This window comes from Arachis ipaensis, chromosome B06, assembly GCF_000816755.2.
Source record: "Arachis ipaensis cultivar K30076 chromosome B06, Araip1.1, whole genome shotgun sequence".
Taxonomy (NCBI): Eukaryota; Viridiplantae; Streptophyta; class Magnoliopsida; order Fabales; family Fabaceae; genus Arachis; species Arachis ipaensis.
In genome coordinates this window covers 12,792,240-12,809,679 of record NC_029790.2, presented here as the reverse complement: position 1 = coordinate 12,809,679, position 17,440 = coordinate 12,792,240, and the positions used below count along the sequence as shown (strand labels likewise).

At 36.6% G+C, this 17,440-nt stretch overlaps 4 protein-coding genes across 10 annotated transcripts; all 4 read left to right on the top strand.

Annotated features, from left to right (window-relative positions):
* On the top strand, positions 339 to 4,778 carry LOC107645912 (ATP-dependent Clp protease proteolytic subunit-related protein 3, chloroplastic). Its single transcript, XM_016350061.1, has 10 exons — positions 339 to 771; positions 975 to 1,076; positions 1,416 to 1,538; positions 1,667 to 1,726; positions 2,137 to 2,233; positions 2,319 to 2,392; positions 3,554 to 3,607; positions 3,701 to 3,784; positions 3,879 to 4,000; positions 4,415 to 4,778. The coding sequence occupies exons 1-9, from the start codon at positions 466 to 468 to the stop codon at positions 3,972 to 3,974; spliced, it is 996 nt and encodes a 331-aa protein (XP_016205547.1). The 5' UTR covers positions 339 to 465; the 3' UTR covers positions 3,975 to 4,000; positions 4,415 to 4,778.
* On the top strand, positions 4,918 to 7,642 carry LOC107645913. Of its 2 annotated transcripts, XM_016350062.2 has the most exons (7): positions 4,931 to 5,454; positions 5,548 to 5,625; positions 5,726 to 5,868; positions 5,977 to 6,047; positions 6,378 to 6,473; positions 7,056 to 7,148; positions 7,263 to 7,642. In XM_016350062.2, the coding sequence occupies exons 1-7, from the start codon at positions 5,050 to 5,052 to the stop codon at positions 7,343 to 7,345; spliced, it is 969 nt and encodes a 322-aa protein (XP_016205548.1). In that variant the 5' UTR covers positions 4,931 to 5,049; the 3' UTR covers positions 7,346 to 7,642. The 2 variants fall into 2 exon arrangements, with proteins under 2 accessions (XP_020959695.1, XP_016205548.1); XM_021104036.1 differs by lacking the exon at positions 5,726 to 5,868 and having other exon boundaries at positions 4,918 to 5,454; positions 5,543 to 5,625.
* On the top strand, positions 8,377 to 12,193 carry LOC107645914 (tafazzin). Its single transcript, XM_016350063.2, has 6 exons — positions 8,377 to 8,851; positions 8,960 to 9,078; positions 9,172 to 9,435; positions 9,845 to 9,963; positions 10,944 to 11,049; positions 11,383 to 12,193. Exons 1-6 carry the CDS (start codon positions 8,623 to 8,625, stop codon positions 11,935 to 11,937), a joined length of 1,392 nt encoding a protein of 463 aa, XP_016205549.1. The 5' UTR covers positions 8,377 to 8,622; the 3' UTR covers positions 11,938 to 12,193.
* On the top strand, positions 12,450 to 15,872 carry LOC107645915 (F-actin-capping protein subunit alpha). Of its 6 annotated transcripts, none has more exons than XM_021104032.1 (10): positions 12,461 to 12,877; positions 12,968 to 13,083; positions 13,196 to 13,285; positions 13,464 to 13,528; positions 14,073 to 14,234; positions 14,379 to 14,457; positions 14,541 to 14,654; positions 14,796 to 14,870; positions 14,998 to 15,033; positions 15,424 to 15,870. In XM_021104032.1, exons 1-10 carry the CDS (start codon positions 12,769 to 12,771, stop codon positions 15,526 to 15,528), a joined length of 951 nt encoding a protein of 316 aa, XP_020959691.1. In that variant the 5' UTR covers positions 12,461 to 12,768; the 3' UTR covers positions 15,529 to 15,870. The 6 variants fall into 6 exon arrangements, with proteins under 6 accessions (XP_020959692.1, XP_020959693.1, XP_020959694.1 ...); XM_016350064.2 differs by having other exon boundaries at positions 12,467 to 12,877; positions 14,541 to 14,610; positions 14,785 to 14,870; XM_016350065.2 differs by having other exon boundaries at positions 12,468 to 12,877; positions 14,541 to 14,618.

Below are 17,440 nucleotides of genomic sequence, written 5' to 3'. Positions count from 1 at the left end.
TAATAATAATTATTTTATTTTATTTATTTTTGGACGGGAGATTATTATGTCTAACAGAGAGAAATGTTGGGGATTGATTTGTACATTAGTTTTTCTTGGAGTCTAAAATGTCTGTTTTTAAAATCTTTGGGAACTGATTTGGTAATTACTCTACCGGAAAATGAATTGGAGATTGATTTGTCTGCCGGAATAAAACCTTGGAGACTGATCCGTGTATTAATTTTCTTTGAGAACTAAAATGTCCATTCTAAAATCCTCAGGATTGATTTGGGTAATTACTCTATTATCATTTATTAATATTGATTATTGAAAAACATTTGAATGCAGCAAACACTGTTGAGATTAGTCACAAAAAAAAAACACTGTTGAGATTGGCTCAGCCGTTCGGTTGCATACTTGCGTGTTTCGCTGAGTTGCTAGTGTTGAGGTGAGGCTGAGGCTGAGGGAGCATTGCAGCCGGAAAAAATGATGGCTACGTGTTTGCGTGTACCCATGGTTTCTTCCATTCCCACTTCGTCTTCGTCTTCTTCTTCTTCTTCCTTACAGCCCCAACAATCTCTTCGCCGGAGATGCTGCTCTCTTTCGGTGAACGCCACAAGCAAATCCAAAATTCCAATACCCCCTTTCAACCCTAATGACCCCTTTCTCTCCAAGCTTGCTTCCGTAGCTGCCACTTCCCCTGAAACCTTGCTCAACCGTCCTCTCAACTCCGATACCCCTCCTTACTTGGACGTCTTCGACTCCCCCAATCTCATGGCTACTCCCGCCCAAGTAACTTCTCTTTTTCATTTTCCTTTATTTTCATGCTAGCGTAAACATGCTATCTGCTATTGGAAATTCAGAATTTGAAAATTATATTTCCGCTGTGAAAGGGATTGGGAGATATATGGATTTGTGTTAAATTTTGTTAATTTGGATGAAAAATTTACTTGATGCTTTGCTAGATATTAGTCTTGTGTTTCTGCTTGGATTAGGTGGAAAGGTCTGTTTCGTACAATGAACACCGGCCGAGAAGGCCGCCGCCTGACTTGCCTTCGCTGCTTCTCCATGGCAGAATTATTTACATTGGCATGCCTGTAAGTTTTCAGTTATGCATTGGTCTTTGTACTCTTTCACTTGTGCCAATTGTGCTGCTTGTAACACTGTTTGTTGATAAGAACAATGCCTCCCAGCTAGAATGGTTGTGTTGCCTGAATGCTACTTCCAGAGTCCGGAATTATGTGGTATGATGGTGGGGGAGAAGTGTCATGTATTTTATCCCCCAGTATATTTTGACGCATCATTTTCGCAACTATTCTGTCTGTGTGGCATTGTTGAGGCCGTGATGTTGCGAGTAGTGCATCCTATTGATTCTGTTGGCTTTTATACTTTATAGTAGCAATTTGTGTGACCTGTTGTCAATGCTTCTGTCTCAGTTGGTGCCAGCTGTCACAGAGCTTATTGTTGCAGAGTTGATGTACCTGCAATGGATGGATCCTAAAGAACCAATATTCATTTACATAAACTCCACCGGTACTACACGAGATGATGGTGAGACGGTAAGCTTTAGATTGCCTTCCAGCTTGCAGTTTAATGGATATGAACATGTTCCATTTCTCTTTCTGATTTCTGTAGTTTTGGTATTGAGTACTTCTCTATCTCATGCATTTTGAGTTGTTGCATTCAGGTAGGGATGGAGACAGAAGGTTTTGCCATTTATGATGCAATGATGCAGTTACAAAACGAGGTCTGTTTCTTTTCATCATGAATACACTTGCATGGTGATTTACTTGTATACTCTCGTATTTTATCTTATTGGTGGTTCGTACTTTGCCAATAACATGTTGAAACAAGATTCTGAGATTCTTTAGATTTTGCAAAATGTGAAGAGTGATGTAATTATGTAATGGAGAGTGTCAACTGTTGGATATTTGTATTGATGATCCATGCTACTGGTAGCTTGGTTAGAGAACTTTGTGTGCTCTATTATAATGCACACATATTATGTACAACAGTTCATATTATAGTTACATATTACTTACATATTATCGTTGATTTATTTGTCAAATAATGTTTAAATTTTTCACCCTTTGGGCTGTGGATTTTTCACTTCACTAAGATTTGAATTTATCTTTTACCTTGTTGTATCATGATCAGATTCACACAGTGGCTGTTGGAGCTGCTATAGGTCAAGCCTGTCTGCTACTTTCTGCAGGGACTCCTGGTAAACGCTTCATGATGCCACATGCCAAAGGTATGTTGTGGATCATGTTGTTTTTAAGTTTCTGGCTGCCATTCATCAATTCTTCACAGGTTTAAATTTGTTCTATTGATTACAGCCATGATTCAGCAACCTCGTATTCCATCATCTGGTTTGATGCCTGCTAGTGATGTTCTTATACGAGCTAAGGAGGTTAGTCCATTTTGTTTGTTTGCTGCATTGATTTTTTTTCATCATAAGTGAGTACAAACTTAGTGCTGCCATATATATTTTCCATTGCTATTGGAATTTAATACTGCCACACAATACAGCTGATTCTCTGGGATTGATTTTCTTGTTCAAAAAGAGTTTTTTGCACACACACTGTTCATGCTGAGGCTTATAGTCATTTCAATTGGAGCTCAAGAGATTGAATGTCTTTTAAATTGTATAGTTGACACGCGCTTCAAATATTCGTAATATGAAGAATTCAAGTATTATTTAGAAGTTATGAGTTTATATTTTTAGAATGTTCAATTTAATTTGATGTATTTTGATTTTGCTTATTCATTTATTAAATTTGGCTTTATGTTTATGGGATTAAGAATTTCTTTATTTTTAATCTAATAAGAGGTTATAAATACCTCCTAAACTATTGTAGTTGTCATATAGAGCGATCAGAGGAGTGCCAAAGCACTTTTTGGTTTCATAATGAAACCATGATGTGAATAAGTGAGGTTAAGTGAGTCCCTCTCTTGTTGTATCGGGAAATTGGTGTAGAAGGTTGAGTGATTCCCTACGATTCAATTCTCAAACTATGGTTTAGACAAGTTAGGTTGAGGAGTCATTTTCTTGTTGCATCAAAAAATTGGATAAAAAAGTTGAGTGATTCTCGTTGTATTCAATTTCAAGCTATCCTTTTGTTTTCTATTTTCTATTTTCAATTTCAATTCATCTTTTTCTATTTCAATTCTTATCTTCTTGTTTATCATTAGTTCTTTTTCTTTATCAATAATTTAAAATGTAATCTCTTTATGGAATTCCCTTGTTGCATATTTTCCCCAACATTTGGGAAAATTTTCATTTTTGATTTTTCTAATTAGATTTTAAGTGTGAATTTGAGTACCTTTCCACTTTGATAGTTTCTAGTTAATTGTCACTCACCTGTGTAAATGCGAACTCTTGGTGCAATTCCTTATCCCAGATTTCCCCAAATATGTGGCAGCAATTATTCCATTCATTTTTCTTGTTCTTGTATACTATACATAGCTGCTAAATGTGAAACTGAATTTCTTGCTTATTTCTCCTCTTCATGTTCTCTTATGTGAACCCTAAATTATGTTTTGAAAACTGTTTCTGCAACCTTTTCTACAGGTCATAGTAAACAGGGACACTCTGATTAAACTACTGGCCAAACACACAGGAAATGTGAGTACCATGCATGGGTGCTGTTGTTGAATTTATTCAGTGTTTAGGCTGAATCTAATGTTTCTATCATTTTCTCATTTTCTAAATTACTAGTCAGAGGAAACAGTTGCTAATGTGATGAAGAGACCATATTATATGGATGCAACAAAGGCTAAGGAATTTGGGGTCATTGACAGAGTAAGTGCTTTACTTGCATTGGTTTGTTGTCTTACTGCGTCTATGCTCTTGAGCATGTGTTGCTGACAAAACCAATGTTGGATACTGTATCCAGATTCTTTGGCGTGGCCAGGAGAAGATTATGTCCGATGTATCTGCTCCAGAGGATTGGGACAAGGGAGCTGGTATTAAAATTGTAGATGGGTTTTAGTTCCCCTTTTGTGACTGTATTACCATGTAAGTGAATTCATTTCTGGTTCACCTTTTATTGATTTCAAATTTCTTCACTTATTTGCATGGTTAGGAGTTACTGACAGAAAGCAATTGTTTTGATTACTGAAAAAAATGTTCTGAAGTTTATCTTTGGGTAAAAAGAGGGGGATAAGGTGCTAAAAAAAGGGGCAGTAATTTGTTTTTAATTATTTAAAGACAGCCGTGCTTTTTTTGGCGCGTTTTTGTTATAAATGTCTACGCAAAATTAAAAGTATACCCCGTTTTAAGAGCTGTAGACTGAACAATTTGACTGTAATTCTTCTTGAATTTCAAAGCCATAGCTTGGTGTCCTTTTCTACTTGGCAAATGATTCTCTTTAATTTAGTTCATTTATCTGATGTAGGATCTGATCCGAAGTTTTATGATGCTCCCTTGCAGGTTTCACAATAGATAGTTGTCTATGGGTCCTTTGTCAAGGAAATGTTCTACAGCTATTCACAGAGAACCAATTATGATGGAGATATCATTCAGAATGTCCCAAAAAACAAAGGAAAAGACAAAAAAGACTCAGATTGTTCATCTCTATAGGCCATAGTGATTGGTTCTGAGCGGATATTATTGATTGCCTACCCTCAGTTGTGCACTGTTACATAGGGATCGACTCTCTTTAGTAAACAATGTAATACATGCAAATTTTGTAATGTTTGTTTTCATAAATCGTTTCAGATATGAACTGGTGAGATTATCCTATAAATCATGTGCTGCTTCACTTCCATTTCAATTGAATGGCGATATTTGCACACTAGTTGTGTCACATACTTTTTGCTAATTGTAAAACTGGCAAAGACGTTTTTTCAACACTTGTTTAATTTGTTTCATGTATAAAAAAACAGTTTAAAATAACGTGTGTAATGCTACTACCAATTCCGTATACTATACTCCATAGAGGCATAGACTATGTTGCCCATACAGTAATGAAAAGAGGTAATGTCCGAAACATTAGTTGAAGGGGAATATGAGCTGCTACTTACTGTTAGTGTTGGCGATTCAAATTGTTCGTTGGGAGGACGAACATGAATAATCCCTCCCTCGCGTTGCGATTTACACTCTTCGTCTCCTTCTCACTAACGGCTTCTTCCTTCCCACAATTACCATTCTTTTCTAAGCCTGCTTCCACCCCCAAAGCCAAACCCTCTGACTTATTGTCTCTCCTTTCTTCCAAATCTCAATCCTTAACAGTCGATCCTCTCGTTGCACGTGACCTCAATTCATGCTTCAAATTCCTCGTTCCTTTCTCCCCGGAGCCTCGTCACCGAAAGCTCGCCTCCGCCACTCTCATAGGTTCCAACCGCAGAGAGAAAGATGACCGCCGCATCTGGTGGCCGCCGCAGCCCGTCTTGGACCTCGCACGCCTTGCCGTCGATTCCGGCGGTGACCCCTCAGCCATTCATCGCCTCCTCGATCCAAGCGTCATTCTAGTCAGTTTTCTTTCGTTTAGCAACGGTTTCATTTCACACTCTCACGGTTGTTTATTTCAAATTAATTAATGACTGGTTTTTGCTATAGGATAGGTTCCTGACGTTGAAGGATCAAATCAAGATCGCTGTCAACTCACTAGAACTCCCTATGGCAGGGTTTTCATTAATGAGGTTTGCTCAACACAATGATTATACTTATATTACGTATATAGATAAGAGAATTACCAGAATAGTATTATCATTCATGTTCAGTTTCTATAATAAATTGTAGGAATTGAATATGTACATGAAGTTCTTGTTCGAGCTCATTGCTGCTCGAGCTCCATCTATTGGCTTCGATGTTGCTTTGAACCGCTTTGATCTCTTCCATGGTCACATGTTTCTGGCCCTTGACTCTGGTAGACTTGGTATCTTGTATGTTGATACCTTTCTCTCATATTGTTCTCTTTTGCATTCTTTGTTTGTGTTGGATATGATTTATGTTTTCCCGAGTTAACGATGCAGCAATTTCATATTTGGCAGATTCCATGCGAGGGAATACCCTGCTTATGATAAACGAGACTTTCCTTACAATTTGGGTTACTGTCAGAGAGGTACATACTAGATACTACATGCTTCCCCCACATGTATAATTTGTTGTGACTTGTGAGTGTTGCTCAAGTTACATTTTTCCCTGTTAATCTTATCTTCAAATTTGTTGTATGCCTACATTATGTTTTTAAGTTCTTGTGTTATATTTTCTGGTTCCGGGGGAGTGCTTTGTTATTTTTGTGCTCACTTGTGTGCGAGGGAGAGGACATGATTTGGGTAGAGTGGTCTGTGTACCTTTTTGTTGCTCACTGTGAAATGAGTGACATATATTTTAGATGGCCAACTGTCTTACTCTTGTCTTTATTGTTAATACTGTGATCCTTTTGTTTCAGGGTCCAATGTGACATATGGTGATTCAATGAACATGAGGAATATTCTTTGGCTGGCTCCATTACCCGGCAATTCTCCGAAGTCTTGGGCAGCGCCAGGTAAAGTTATCATATCCACACAATTCACATTTTTTTATTTGTTTCCTTACTTCCTTTTGGTCTTGGAATTTATAACGTTACTGGCACTATATAGCTTACTGTGTTAACTTGAAGTCTTGAACAAGTTGTTGGCCTATGTAGCCTAAATTTTAAGGGTTTTGCTAACTTGTGCCCTAAAGGCATAGGTTAAGAACACCATAAAGAGAAATGTATTATAGAAGTTATTGGAAATATATATATTTTACATTTCTAATGCAATGAATACTTCAAAAATTTAAAAAAAATTTCTGTTAATTGTATATTTAAAATATGCTTTATGGCACAAGTTAGCTAAATCCAAATTTTAAAGGGAAAAGTGAAATGGAATACAGGTCATTCACTCATTACTACATTAGACAGTCTTCTGTACCTTTCTGTTGTTACTTGAAGATATTCCTCTTTTAAGTTTTACTGCATTGCACAAATGAAATTATGAGACCCCTACATTGAGTAATTGTGATTTACTGATTTACTCAGAATCCCCATGCTTTATATCCTTTCTAGGATAATTAATAATTTATAGCCTCAACTTCATTTGAACAGGTGTACTGGTAGTGTTGGATGCTCGTCCGGATGGAATCATATACAGAGATCTAATACCAGATTATGTAAAATTTGCAAGGACTATATATGAAGGTTTTTGTTCCATTTCATTTGGATGCTGCTGATTTTCTAAGTGAAATTTGTTAGCTCAAAATTTTGTTAAGGATGAATTACTAATTATGTTATGTCGATTTTCTTCCTTTCTAGATGATCTCGGGGAAGTTGCTGTGGATGTGAACTACTTGAATGTAGGGTCTGAATCTCCAAACTATCAAATATTCATATGTTGAAGATGATGTATTGGGGATAACTATGACATAGAACTGACTTCACAACGTACACCATCCTTGATATAAATGAAGATTGCCAAAGCTTACACGTAGAATTGAAGTGCATTACGAACCAATTTGATGGGTCAATTGATTTTATAGCTTTGTTCAAAACTTCAAATACTACTTTTTATGCGCATGCAATTTGTTTTCCCTTGGCATCCAAGTCTCTGCTCTTCAAAAGGCTATTATTATACCACAAATGTTACATGAGTTCTACTCGAATTCTTCCCCTTTAATTGATTTTGCGTCGTAGTTCTCTTTTTTTTTGGACGGGGTAGTTCTACTCTTCAATTCTCAGTAATTTAGGCTAAGATTAGGTGAAAAGTGAGATCCTTACATAACTACGGGCCATATCAAACGAACGGACTAAGTATGTGTAAAGAATATTCAAAAGCCCAAAACGAGTCCAGGCGCAGCTAGAAGATACTAAGTTGCTAACTTCTTCTAAGCATCAGCTAAGACTTTAGTTCAATTGGTAAATCTTATTCTTCTTAATATACTGCATTTAGATTTGAATCTTGACAAATGTTAAGTAGTGAATATAAACCCTTAATTAAGTATTGTATGGGTAAGTATGTAGTGTAAATCGATTGTGATGTTGTGGTGTTATAATATTTAAATTTAAAATTTAAAGTTGTCTAATTTATCTAACAAAACAACAACAAAAAAACTACTTCTAAGCAGAGTAGAGATTCTTCTAGAATTTACAAGCTAATAAGATTCTTGTTTCTTGATGACAAATTGACAATTAAGGAAGATCTCGCAATGGATGACGAAATACAATCATAAATATTTTAAATATCTCTCGTTTTAGGTCCCACTCCTAAATGGGAGATTAAGATGTGCGACGTGTCATGTTTTTGTTGGAGCGGGTTATCCTATCCACATGGATCATTTTATCATCCAAAGACTTTAAGAAAGCGGGCTCCATCCATGTAAGAAGTACACGATGGCANNNNTGAAATACGGAAAACTTAAAATAGTAAACAAGTATTCAACGCTCTTGCCAGCGGCTTAACGGCGTACCCTAAATTAAAAAGGAGCAGTGGTGGAACTCGCTGCAGTTTGATCAAAACCCCCTTCGTTCTACACTCGCGCTTTCGCTACTAGTGCCTCTGCAACTGCTTGCACGATTCCTAACCACTTCTTGATTCTTTTTTTAATTTTTTTTATTTTGTTCTCTTCGCTCTGAGATTTTCTGTGTCTCTCTCTCTTGCTCCGTCACCGACTCACCGATGCACCGTCTCGATCGCGGTGATGTTTGGAAAGGCAAGGCTCGTTCCCTACAGCTGCAGCTAAGGGGCCGCTTCCGAGTCGCCGTCGATCGCCATTGGCGCCGCCGCCATCCCTTCATCCCCCACGCCCAGGGTTACTTCTCCTCCACCTTTCAGCGTTGGCTCAACCGATTTCGCGATTTCCGCAGGGACTCCTTGCCTTCTTCCTCTTCTTTCTACCGCAAACGAGGTCTGTCTTCAATTACCATTCTGCTCTCTCCCGTTCAATTATTGTGTAGGAATTGGCTCGATTTTTGACACTAAAAGTGTGAATGATTCGTTTCTTATTATTGTACAGTGAGTAAGGATTTCCTTTCTGAAGAAGAATCCACTCTTGTTCGTATGATGCAAGCTGTTGCTGTTCCTGTTGTTGGAAATGTCTGTCATGTCTTCATGAATGGATTGAACCGTGTTCAGGTATGCCTTGCCAGCTTCTGTTCTGTGACATTGAAAATTTTCGCGTGCTTTTTGGTGCTTTGATCTGACTTAATTCTGGTTGTGGAAGAACAGGTTTATGGCTTAGAGAAACTCCATGATGCTTTGCTGCATAGACCTAAGGGTAAACCTCTTCTGACGGTCAGCAACCACGTTGCTTCCATGGACGACCCGCTTGTTATTGCTTCGCTGCTTCCTCCTAGTGTTCTATTGGACGCTAAGAACGTCAGATGGACACTCTGTGCAACTGATAGATGTTTCAAAAACCCTGTAACTTCTGCATTCTTTCGATCTGTAAAAGTCTTGCCAGTTTCTCGTGGTGATGGTATTTATCAGAAGGTATATCCAACACATGATAATATCTTTTAACATTATTTGTTGAGTGGTTCTATAGAATGGATAATTCTATAATGTAGAGTTGTTTGTGTGAAGAGAATGAACAGTAGTGTGTATAATTTATTTTAAAAAATTAATAAAAATAAAATGGCACATTCTCCTAAAAAGGTCTCTAACTATCTATGGAGGTGAATCTTCATCTCTTCACCGTAGCATGCATCCTATAGTATTATGTGTTTGATTTGACATTTTATTTTTGTCTTCTTATTTTGTCCTGAAAAGTGAAAACTAGTTTATTGATTTTGAAGTGTATTTGACAAAGCATCTTACGCTCGGTCATTTATATTTTGTCCTTTTGCGGTCTTCTTATTTTGACCCTCCAATCTGAACTTGAAGTTCTTATCCTATGTAGGGAATGGACATGGCCATTTCAAAGTTGAACCATGGTGGTTGGGTTCACATATTCCCTGAAGGAAGCCGCTCCCGGGATGGTGGAAAAACCTTGGGATCTTCAAAAAGAGGTGTTGGGAGGTAACAATCTTCCATATTATTATGCAGTAGAATACTAACTTAAAAGTTGCTAATACTGGTTCCTACTTTGTTTGTTTCTTGGCTACATTACTTTCTTTATATGATATATGGTATCATGGTTGAAATTATTGACGGAGCTAATAATTTGTGTGGGAGAGAATATTGAAATTGTTTGTTGGTAGGAGAATGACAAAGTGATAAATATTGCACTTAGATTTTGATTTGAATGCCAGCCTTGGTCTTCTATTCTGATTTAGAGACTTGAAATACCTATGAGAGTTTTTAAAATTGTCTTGTCTGATTTATTTTGTTATCCATTGCCTACCTATATTCAAATGGGAGCATATCTTCTTAATGTTGTGAATACGTTGTTGTTTTTCTGTTGTGTTATTTACTTGAGATTGGCAATAAATTTAAGGGTGAAGATCATTAGAACTGGACCTGTTCCAGTGTTTAGGTCTGTTATTGTGTATCGACAACTCATAAGTATATTTAGGGATCAATATTTATAGTTTTTCTCCTTCAAGATTTTAATATTGGTTTGCAGAAATATGATTTATTTTTTATGCACGATCATTATAATTTGCAGTTTTCTATATCCTTCAAGAATACATCCGTGTGTTCTTATATCATATTTTAAAGAAACATGTTCAAATCAATGTTTATATATTGGATTGGATAAATATATATTTGTCTGTTTGGGTGCTTGCTTGCTTAATGTGGAAGCATTTTACAGATAGTTGATTGATCACGTAGTATGTAGTAATATATATGAATAAATGATTCTTCTATCTTACTTTTGTCATTCATTACCTCTGGGCTTTCAGGACTTGTATTTCTGATATGCCCCCATCATTTTATAGAAGTTTGTTGTTTCCAAACTACGGGTTCTACATTGAGTGTTTGTTTCGTATTCATTGCTTTACTATGCCTGTATGTCTACTTTAAACATGTATCCTGACATAAACTTTGTCCATCAGGTTGGTCCTGGATGGAGATAGCCTGCCCATTGTTGTCCCATTTGTACATACAGGGATGCAAGATATCATGCCAATAGGTGCTAACTTTCCCAAAATTGGCAAAATGGTATGCACTGTTGCAGTCTTCTTTTTATATTTGAAATTTTGCCATGCAGATTGTGAATGGAATTTATCTTTATACCTGAAAAAGAGGTATGAGGATTTGATTAATTTTTGAAAAAGGCCGATTTGCTCTGTGCTGCCTGCTACTAGTGCACTCATTGTCACCTAGGCTTTGGCTGTGTTTCTCACCACAGAAAAATGATCAAGATATTAAACTACAAAATTTCTTCATGGCATGCCAATTCATTCTTTATTGGTGAAGTGTTTACTTCGAAGGTGTTTATATATTCAGTAGAAAACCTCCCAACATAGTCTTGGCATGTTTTTTATTCTGTAGGTTACAGTACTAATTGGTGATCCAATCAATTTCAATGATATTCTAAACGTGGAAAAAGTTTCTGACGTGCCACGAAAAGAATTATATGATGCAGTAGCATCAAGAATCGGTGACCAATTACATAAACTGAAAGTCCAAGTTGACACACTAGCAATGGAGCAAGAAATGCAGTTCCAAGCTCACTCTTCACTCAGCTCTGTGCGTGCATCTGGAATCTTGCAGCAGGTTGATTGGGAATTATTTGGAATGGGAAACTTAATGTCTGCAGACGACGATGATTCTAAACAGAGAGAAGAAACCATTATTGGCCCAAATACAAGTGTCCCTCAACCTCAGGAATCTCACAGTGATCAGCGTTGGGGAGTAGGTTTTTCGAACAGGATGCGAGGTTACATGGATCAGATGGAGCTAATGTCTTTTGCTGCTAGAGGCATATTTATGACTAATGAAACCAAAAACTCTACGGGTCGTAATAGAGAGATAGGACCCTTGAAGGCATGGAAACAGTATTTGGAAGCTAACCTGTTACGGCCGTGGAATTACGTTCACTGCTAAAATTATATTTATAGATGTAACTTGGAATGTAATGTTATGGATTAAAATTAATTTTGTGTAGCCTAATATAGTTGCGGATAAATTGTAACTTAGATGGCCAATTTGTGCCTTTGGCTGATCAGTTACTATCAGCTTATGGCAGGGTGTAATCGAATGGTGACTCGGTCATAATGAGGTGAACTTAGTTTTTCCAAAGAAGAATAGAAAGCAAACTAATAAAAAAAATATTCTCTCGCAAGAGGTCTTGTGCCTAGTATCATCGTGGGCAGGATTTAACATTTGACTGCCTAACCTTTTTGTTTTGATTAGTAATTAAAAATGTAGGTAAGAGCATCTTATTTTAATTGATTAATTAAAGGCATTAAACAAGGAAATATTTTTGAGAGTTAGTATAGTAGTGTAACATTTGGAAGTTCAAGTTTGATTGTGGCGTGACCGAGGTCAAAGGTAATTATTGACCTGTATGGTGAAAGATGGTAGGTCGAGCGTGATTGTCGAGCAAAATGCAACATCATTTCAAGTTTCAGGCTGCCATGGCAGTCAGATACACTTTCCAGATCACAGACATAGACTAACACTACACAACGTCACAACGATATGTTAAGTAAAACTATTCCTATGAGGCGGGGCCCACTTGTGCAACTGTAAGGATCATGATTAGGATGGTGGAGCCCGCCTCGTGGACGGTCCTGAATGTCGTGGAAGCATTTTTCGATTTCAATATCTGAAGTCTGAACAGCCCCCCTCGAACTCGATCCATCTCCCCTCAAACTCGCATTTGGGATTTTCGAATTCCTTTCTTGCCTTGTGTGTGACTGTGTGAGAGACACAATGGCGGATGAAGAAGAAGAATCAGAGCTTAGTGACAAGCAGAAGGTGGAAATAGCCAAATGGTTCCTTCTCAATTCTCCCCCTGGTGAAATCCAATACGTCGCTAAAGGTTCTTTGTCTTCTTCCTCTCTCTCTCTCTCTCTCTCTCTCTCTCTCTCTCTCATATTCAATTATGTTCATTCTTAAATGGCTTGCGCAGATGTGAAATCGATTCTAAACGACGACGTTTTGTTCGATGAGGCGGCGTCAGAGGCATTCCCCGTTTACAACAAATCCCACTTGATTTGCCTCCCATTGCCCAACCGAAGTGGTGACGTAAGTCCAATCCTAATCCTAGGGTTTTCCTTTTTTCTTTTATTATTATGAATCTTCTTTCACTGTGAATATATTGATCAATATGGAACCCTCACTTGAGAGGTGCATGCAGGTACTTGTTACTTCCTTCAGTGAGCTTGAAGGGAATGCGTTTCTTGATCCCAGGACTACTCAAGTGGCTACTGTCGATCACGTTAAACAAGTAAGCATCCTCTGTCTTAGAGTGACTGTGTCTGGAGCTGAATACACCAAATGTGGGAGAAAACTTCGTTGCAAGTTAGGGTGTAAAGCAAATAGTGAGAATTTGTTATTGCATGAGTTTCATTTGTTCTGTAATTTGTATAAATTGCTGTCTCATGATAGCCTGTTGAATGTCTCAGGTTTGTACAGGCGTGAGGCCTGCAGCGGATGAAGAACTTCCATCTCCATACATTGAAGAATATCGGTAATGCTCCGCAATTTCCATGGTTGAGACGTTTTATGCTGATTATCAAAAATTCCTGAACTATGGTGATAAATAGTGTTGAATGAGACACTGTCCCTGTTAGGTTTTAATGAATTTGTTCATTTGTCAAAGGTCTGAATAGTTCTATGTTCCTTTTGTAATGTTTTATTCTCTTAGCTCTGTCAACTCAGAAAGTGTTAATTGTTTGCTGTAGATTGACTCTGGAAGTTTCTTTTTCATTTTTTATTTATAATCCTTTTAATTGTTGTGCTTACTACTGGTTGTGATAAAGATTCATGGTGACATGCAACTGTTTTATGGAGATTTTGCATAGTATTATTAAGGAGCCCGCTGAAAGGGATAGATCATAATTATCTGGCTATTTGTTCTGCTTTTCAATTAATAATATGTTGATCAGCATTTGGAGACATAAGGTTGGAACGGACCATCCAACCTCTTGACTAAAACAAATTGAGTATATAACTTCTGAATCTTATACTTTCCTTTCGCTTTCTGCACAACACAATGTTGTTTGGTAGTGCAGGTGCAGTCTGGATGCTGAAATACTTAAATATGTTGAAGAAGCTTATCCAAAAGGTGTTTGCTCTGTATATTGTGCAAATGGGAAAGATGTAGAGGGCCCAGGTGCTGATTTTGAGCTTGCTGTGGTGATTTCTGCTGCTAGGCATAGCCCACAAAATTTCTGGTGGGTGAAATTAGTTGAATGGAATCCCAACTCTGCTTTTCAATTTCGATGATTGATCTCTACATTACTAGTAAAAAAAGGAAGAGAATTCTGTAGACTTAATGATTTTGATACATTTTATATTTCATTTTTTCTTGTGTATAGCAATGGAAGTTGGTGTTCAATATGGAATGTTGAGTTCAAAGATGAACAACAAACAGTGGAAATTAAGGGTAAAATACAGGTATGTGCTGATGTTTGATGTGTTGGGTTGAATGAGATGGTACACTTGTTGCAATACATGATTATATTTGTCCTATTTTTCAGGTGGGTGCACACTATTTTGAGGAAGGAAATGTGCAGCTAGATGCGAAACATGAATGCAAAGATGCAACTCTTTTTCAGGTTACCATAAATGAAATTGCTTCCTTTTTACTAGTTGAGTTATAACTTCATGTCATACATATGTATATTTTCAATCCCCAGGGTACTTGTATCATGATTCATGGCCATTGGCCTGGTTTCTTTGTGTATTCATATTTGTGCCAGGTTCATCTGTTTATATTTCTCTTTTTTTTTCAGGCCTCTGACGATTGTGCAGTTGCCATATCAGGCATTATTCGTCACCATGAAACGGAGTATATGGCTTCTCTCGAGGTTCTGATTTTGTTTTATTGTAGTTGGGGTCTCTCTTTATTTTTATCTTTTTATATAAAAATATTTTTAATTTTTGTATTTTAATTTGAATCTAGATATGATTTACTAAATTACTTTAACTTGACAGGCATCATATCTAAGCCTGCCTGATTCTACTTTCAAGGTACTCTTTGTGGCTTCCTAGATAATTTGTTTTTTAATCTTAGTCTCAGATAGGGCTCTTCTGCCAAATCTATGATAATTATTGTTGTTTCCAATTAAAGCAATCCCATGTAGGAGACCTTTTCTTTGCATTCTATTACCGTCTGCATGTTTACCGAACTTTAACTGAACTTTGTTACAAAAACACTCAACATTCTTGCTATCCTTCCTTCCAATTTGATTGCCCTGGTTAGTTTCTGGTCTGGTGGGTCCTCTTTATTAGTCAATTGTACCAATTCATTTTGATCTACAATGTTGGGTGACATTCATGGTCTCACTTTAAATTTCCAACTGTTGCAACAATGTGTCAATCACTCAATCTTTAAACTCTTTCAATTACAATAATTTGCAGGATCTTCGGAGGAAGCTACCAGTCACCCGCACCTTATTTCCGTGGCATAATACTTTGCAATTCAGTTTGACGAGAGAGGTCTCAAAGGAACTTGGCATTAAGTAAATATTGCTCAACAAATGAAAGTTGTGTTTACTCGAAGTCAGTGGTGACAAGTTCCTTATGTATTCACTCACTTTAATGTAATTTGGTAAGGTCAATCATTCTTCGGGTTGGCTTTCTTTACTTTACCACAATTGCCGCACCCTGCTACTGTCGTAGTCTATTCCCTAGGTGTATTGTACTGTAATTCCTTTTTTAATAGCATTTGTATAGCAGTAAAAGAGATTTGACGCTTGATTCCAGCTATTAATTATTCCCCACAATCAGATGTAAGAACTTTCCGTCACCGACAATTCGAAATTACAAGAAGCTGGCTATATAACCTTCTGCAGTTCTGCTATTTTACAGAGTTATGGTGCAATCTCTGGTTATGTGATCCTGCGATAAAGAGAAAAAAAATTCCTAATAATGAATTAAGTTCTGAAAAAAGTAAGATATACTTTAGTGTTTTTCTTAAGCAGAACATTGAAGAATTTAATTACGACTATTTGGAGCATAAAGACTAAATATTTAAAGGGTATAGTTAACACTTGTTTAAAATAATAAATATTTTTATTTAATGAATGTAAAATAAATATATTGAAATTTTAAATTTTTTATATTTTTAATGAAATTTTTTTTTATTTGTAAATTTAATGTGTCCTAGATAGAAAAATCCATATTTAAATTAGTCTCAATTAATATTTGATTAAATAGTATTTTGGATTTTGGTTGTATTATTTGCAACTCGGATGGGAATTGGTTGAAAGTTTGTGCGGAGAAAGTTAGAGAAAGTCAATGTTCTGCATGCGGGGCTTCATGCTATTTGGAAGGGATTATGGTTTTCGTGAGGTACTCTGTAGAACGGATTATTTGGAGATTTCTTCAATGGTGCATAGAAGACAAAGTGGTAATACTATTATAGAAAGTGACTCAGTGCATCTAAATCAAGAACTATGAACTGGAATTGGAAAGCAAAATTAGTTTGATTCAAAAGACTGCAAATTATGTTGCTGATCATATGGCTAGAATAGCTACCTCGAAGACAGTGCAAATTATATATGAGTTTTTAATTTACATATTGAGAAGACTTATATTGGCTCATTATATATTATCTTCGGGTGTAAAATTGACAGAAATTAATTTCTAAATGGATAACAGAATGGTGAAGTGCAGATAAATGGATGCATGGTGTGATGTTCATAAATGTGGACCTGTGAAGATCAGAGACCTGCAAAACGACCTGTGAACGTTTTGCAGGCATTGGAAACAGAAAATTGCAGGCCCTGCAAAACGTCAATGAACCAAGAAATTGAAACATGCCCTGCATGTTGACAGGACCAAGACTTGACCAACTTCGAACTGAGCAAAACGCAGAATGCGTTTGTCAGTGAACCAAAGTCAAACGCAGGGTGCGTTTTGCAGGCTCCCTACCTACATGCGTGCCACGTGTTCTGGGAGGAGGTTCAGCTGGGTCCTTATAAGTGAGAAACGCAGATTGAAGTAGAAGCATAGTTACTGAAGCAAAACTAGTTAAGTAAAACTAGTTGAGGGAGAGTGAAGAAGCTGTGAAAGAGCTTGGTGAAGAAGAAGAACTACATGGTATAGGAAAAAAAAATGGTGCGTGACTATACCAAACTAGAAGATCATATTATTGAGTATTTGGATCATCCCCAATTTGTAAGTAAATTTTTATAATATTTAACAATAAATATATAAATTTATTTGAATTTTATTTATTTATGTTATAATTATTAATTAGTAGTATTGAGGTTATTAATATTATTATAATTAATATTATGTTATTATTAATTTTGCGTTACGGTTTAAATTTTTTAATACCGTTATTATTATTATTATTATTATTAGGCAAATTATGTTACCATGGTACAAAGGGAATAAAACAAAAAATTTTATTAAAAAGGACGATTTTTAT

Excerpts from the sequence above, each read along its gene's own strand:
- LOC107645914 (XM_016350063.2), top strand. The coding sequence starts at position 8,623 with ATGCACCGTCTCGATCGCGGTGATGTTTGGAAAGGCAAGGCTCGTTCC. Across the intron at positions 9,964-10,943 it reads TCAAAAAGAGGTGTTGGGAG|GTTGGTCCTGGATGGAGATA; the intron begins GTAACAATCTTC and ends TTTGTCCATCAG. Across the intron at positions 11,050-11,382 it reads TTCCCAAAATTGGCAAAATG|GTTACAGTACTAATTGGTGA; the intron begins GTATGCACTGTT and ends TTTATTCTGTAG.
- LOC107645915 (XM_021104032.1), top strand. The coding sequence starts at position 12,769 with ATGGCGGATGAAGAAGAAGAATCAGAGCTTAGTGACAAGCAGAAGGTG. Across the intron at positions 12,878-12,967 it reads AATCCAATACGTCGCTAAAG|ATGTGAAATCGATTCTAAAC; the intron begins GTTCTTTGTCTT and ends TGGCTTGCGCAG. Across the intron at positions 14,655-14,795 it reads TTGCTTCCTTTTTACTAGTT|GCCTCTGACGATTGTGCAGT; the intron begins GAGTTATAACTT and ends TTTTTTTTTCAG.
- LOC107645913 (XM_016350062.2), top strand. The coding sequence starts at position 5,050 with ATGAATAATCCCTCCCTCGCGTTGCGATTTACACTCTTCGTCTCCTTC. Across the intron at positions 5,455-5,547 it reads TCGATCCAAGCGTCATTCTA|GTTCCTGACGTTGAAGGATC; the intron begins GTCAGTTTTCTT and ends GCTATAGGATAG. Across the intron at positions 7,149-7,262 it reads TGCAAGGACTATATATGAAG|ATGATCTCGGGGAAGTTGCT; the intron begins GTTTTTGTTCCA and ends CTTCCTTTCTAG.
- LOC107645912 (XM_016350061.1), top strand. The coding sequence starts at position 466 with ATGATGGCTACGTGTTTGCGTGTACCCATGGTTTCTTCCATTCCCACT. Across the intron at positions 1,539-1,666 it reads CACGAGATGATGGTGAGACG|GTAGGGATGGAGACAGAAGG; the intron begins GTAAGCTTTAGA and ends TGTTGCATTCAG. Across the intron at positions 2,234-2,318 it reads CATGATGCCACATGCCAAAG|CCATGATTCAGCAACCTCGT; the intron begins GTATGTTGTGGA and ends TATTGATTACAG.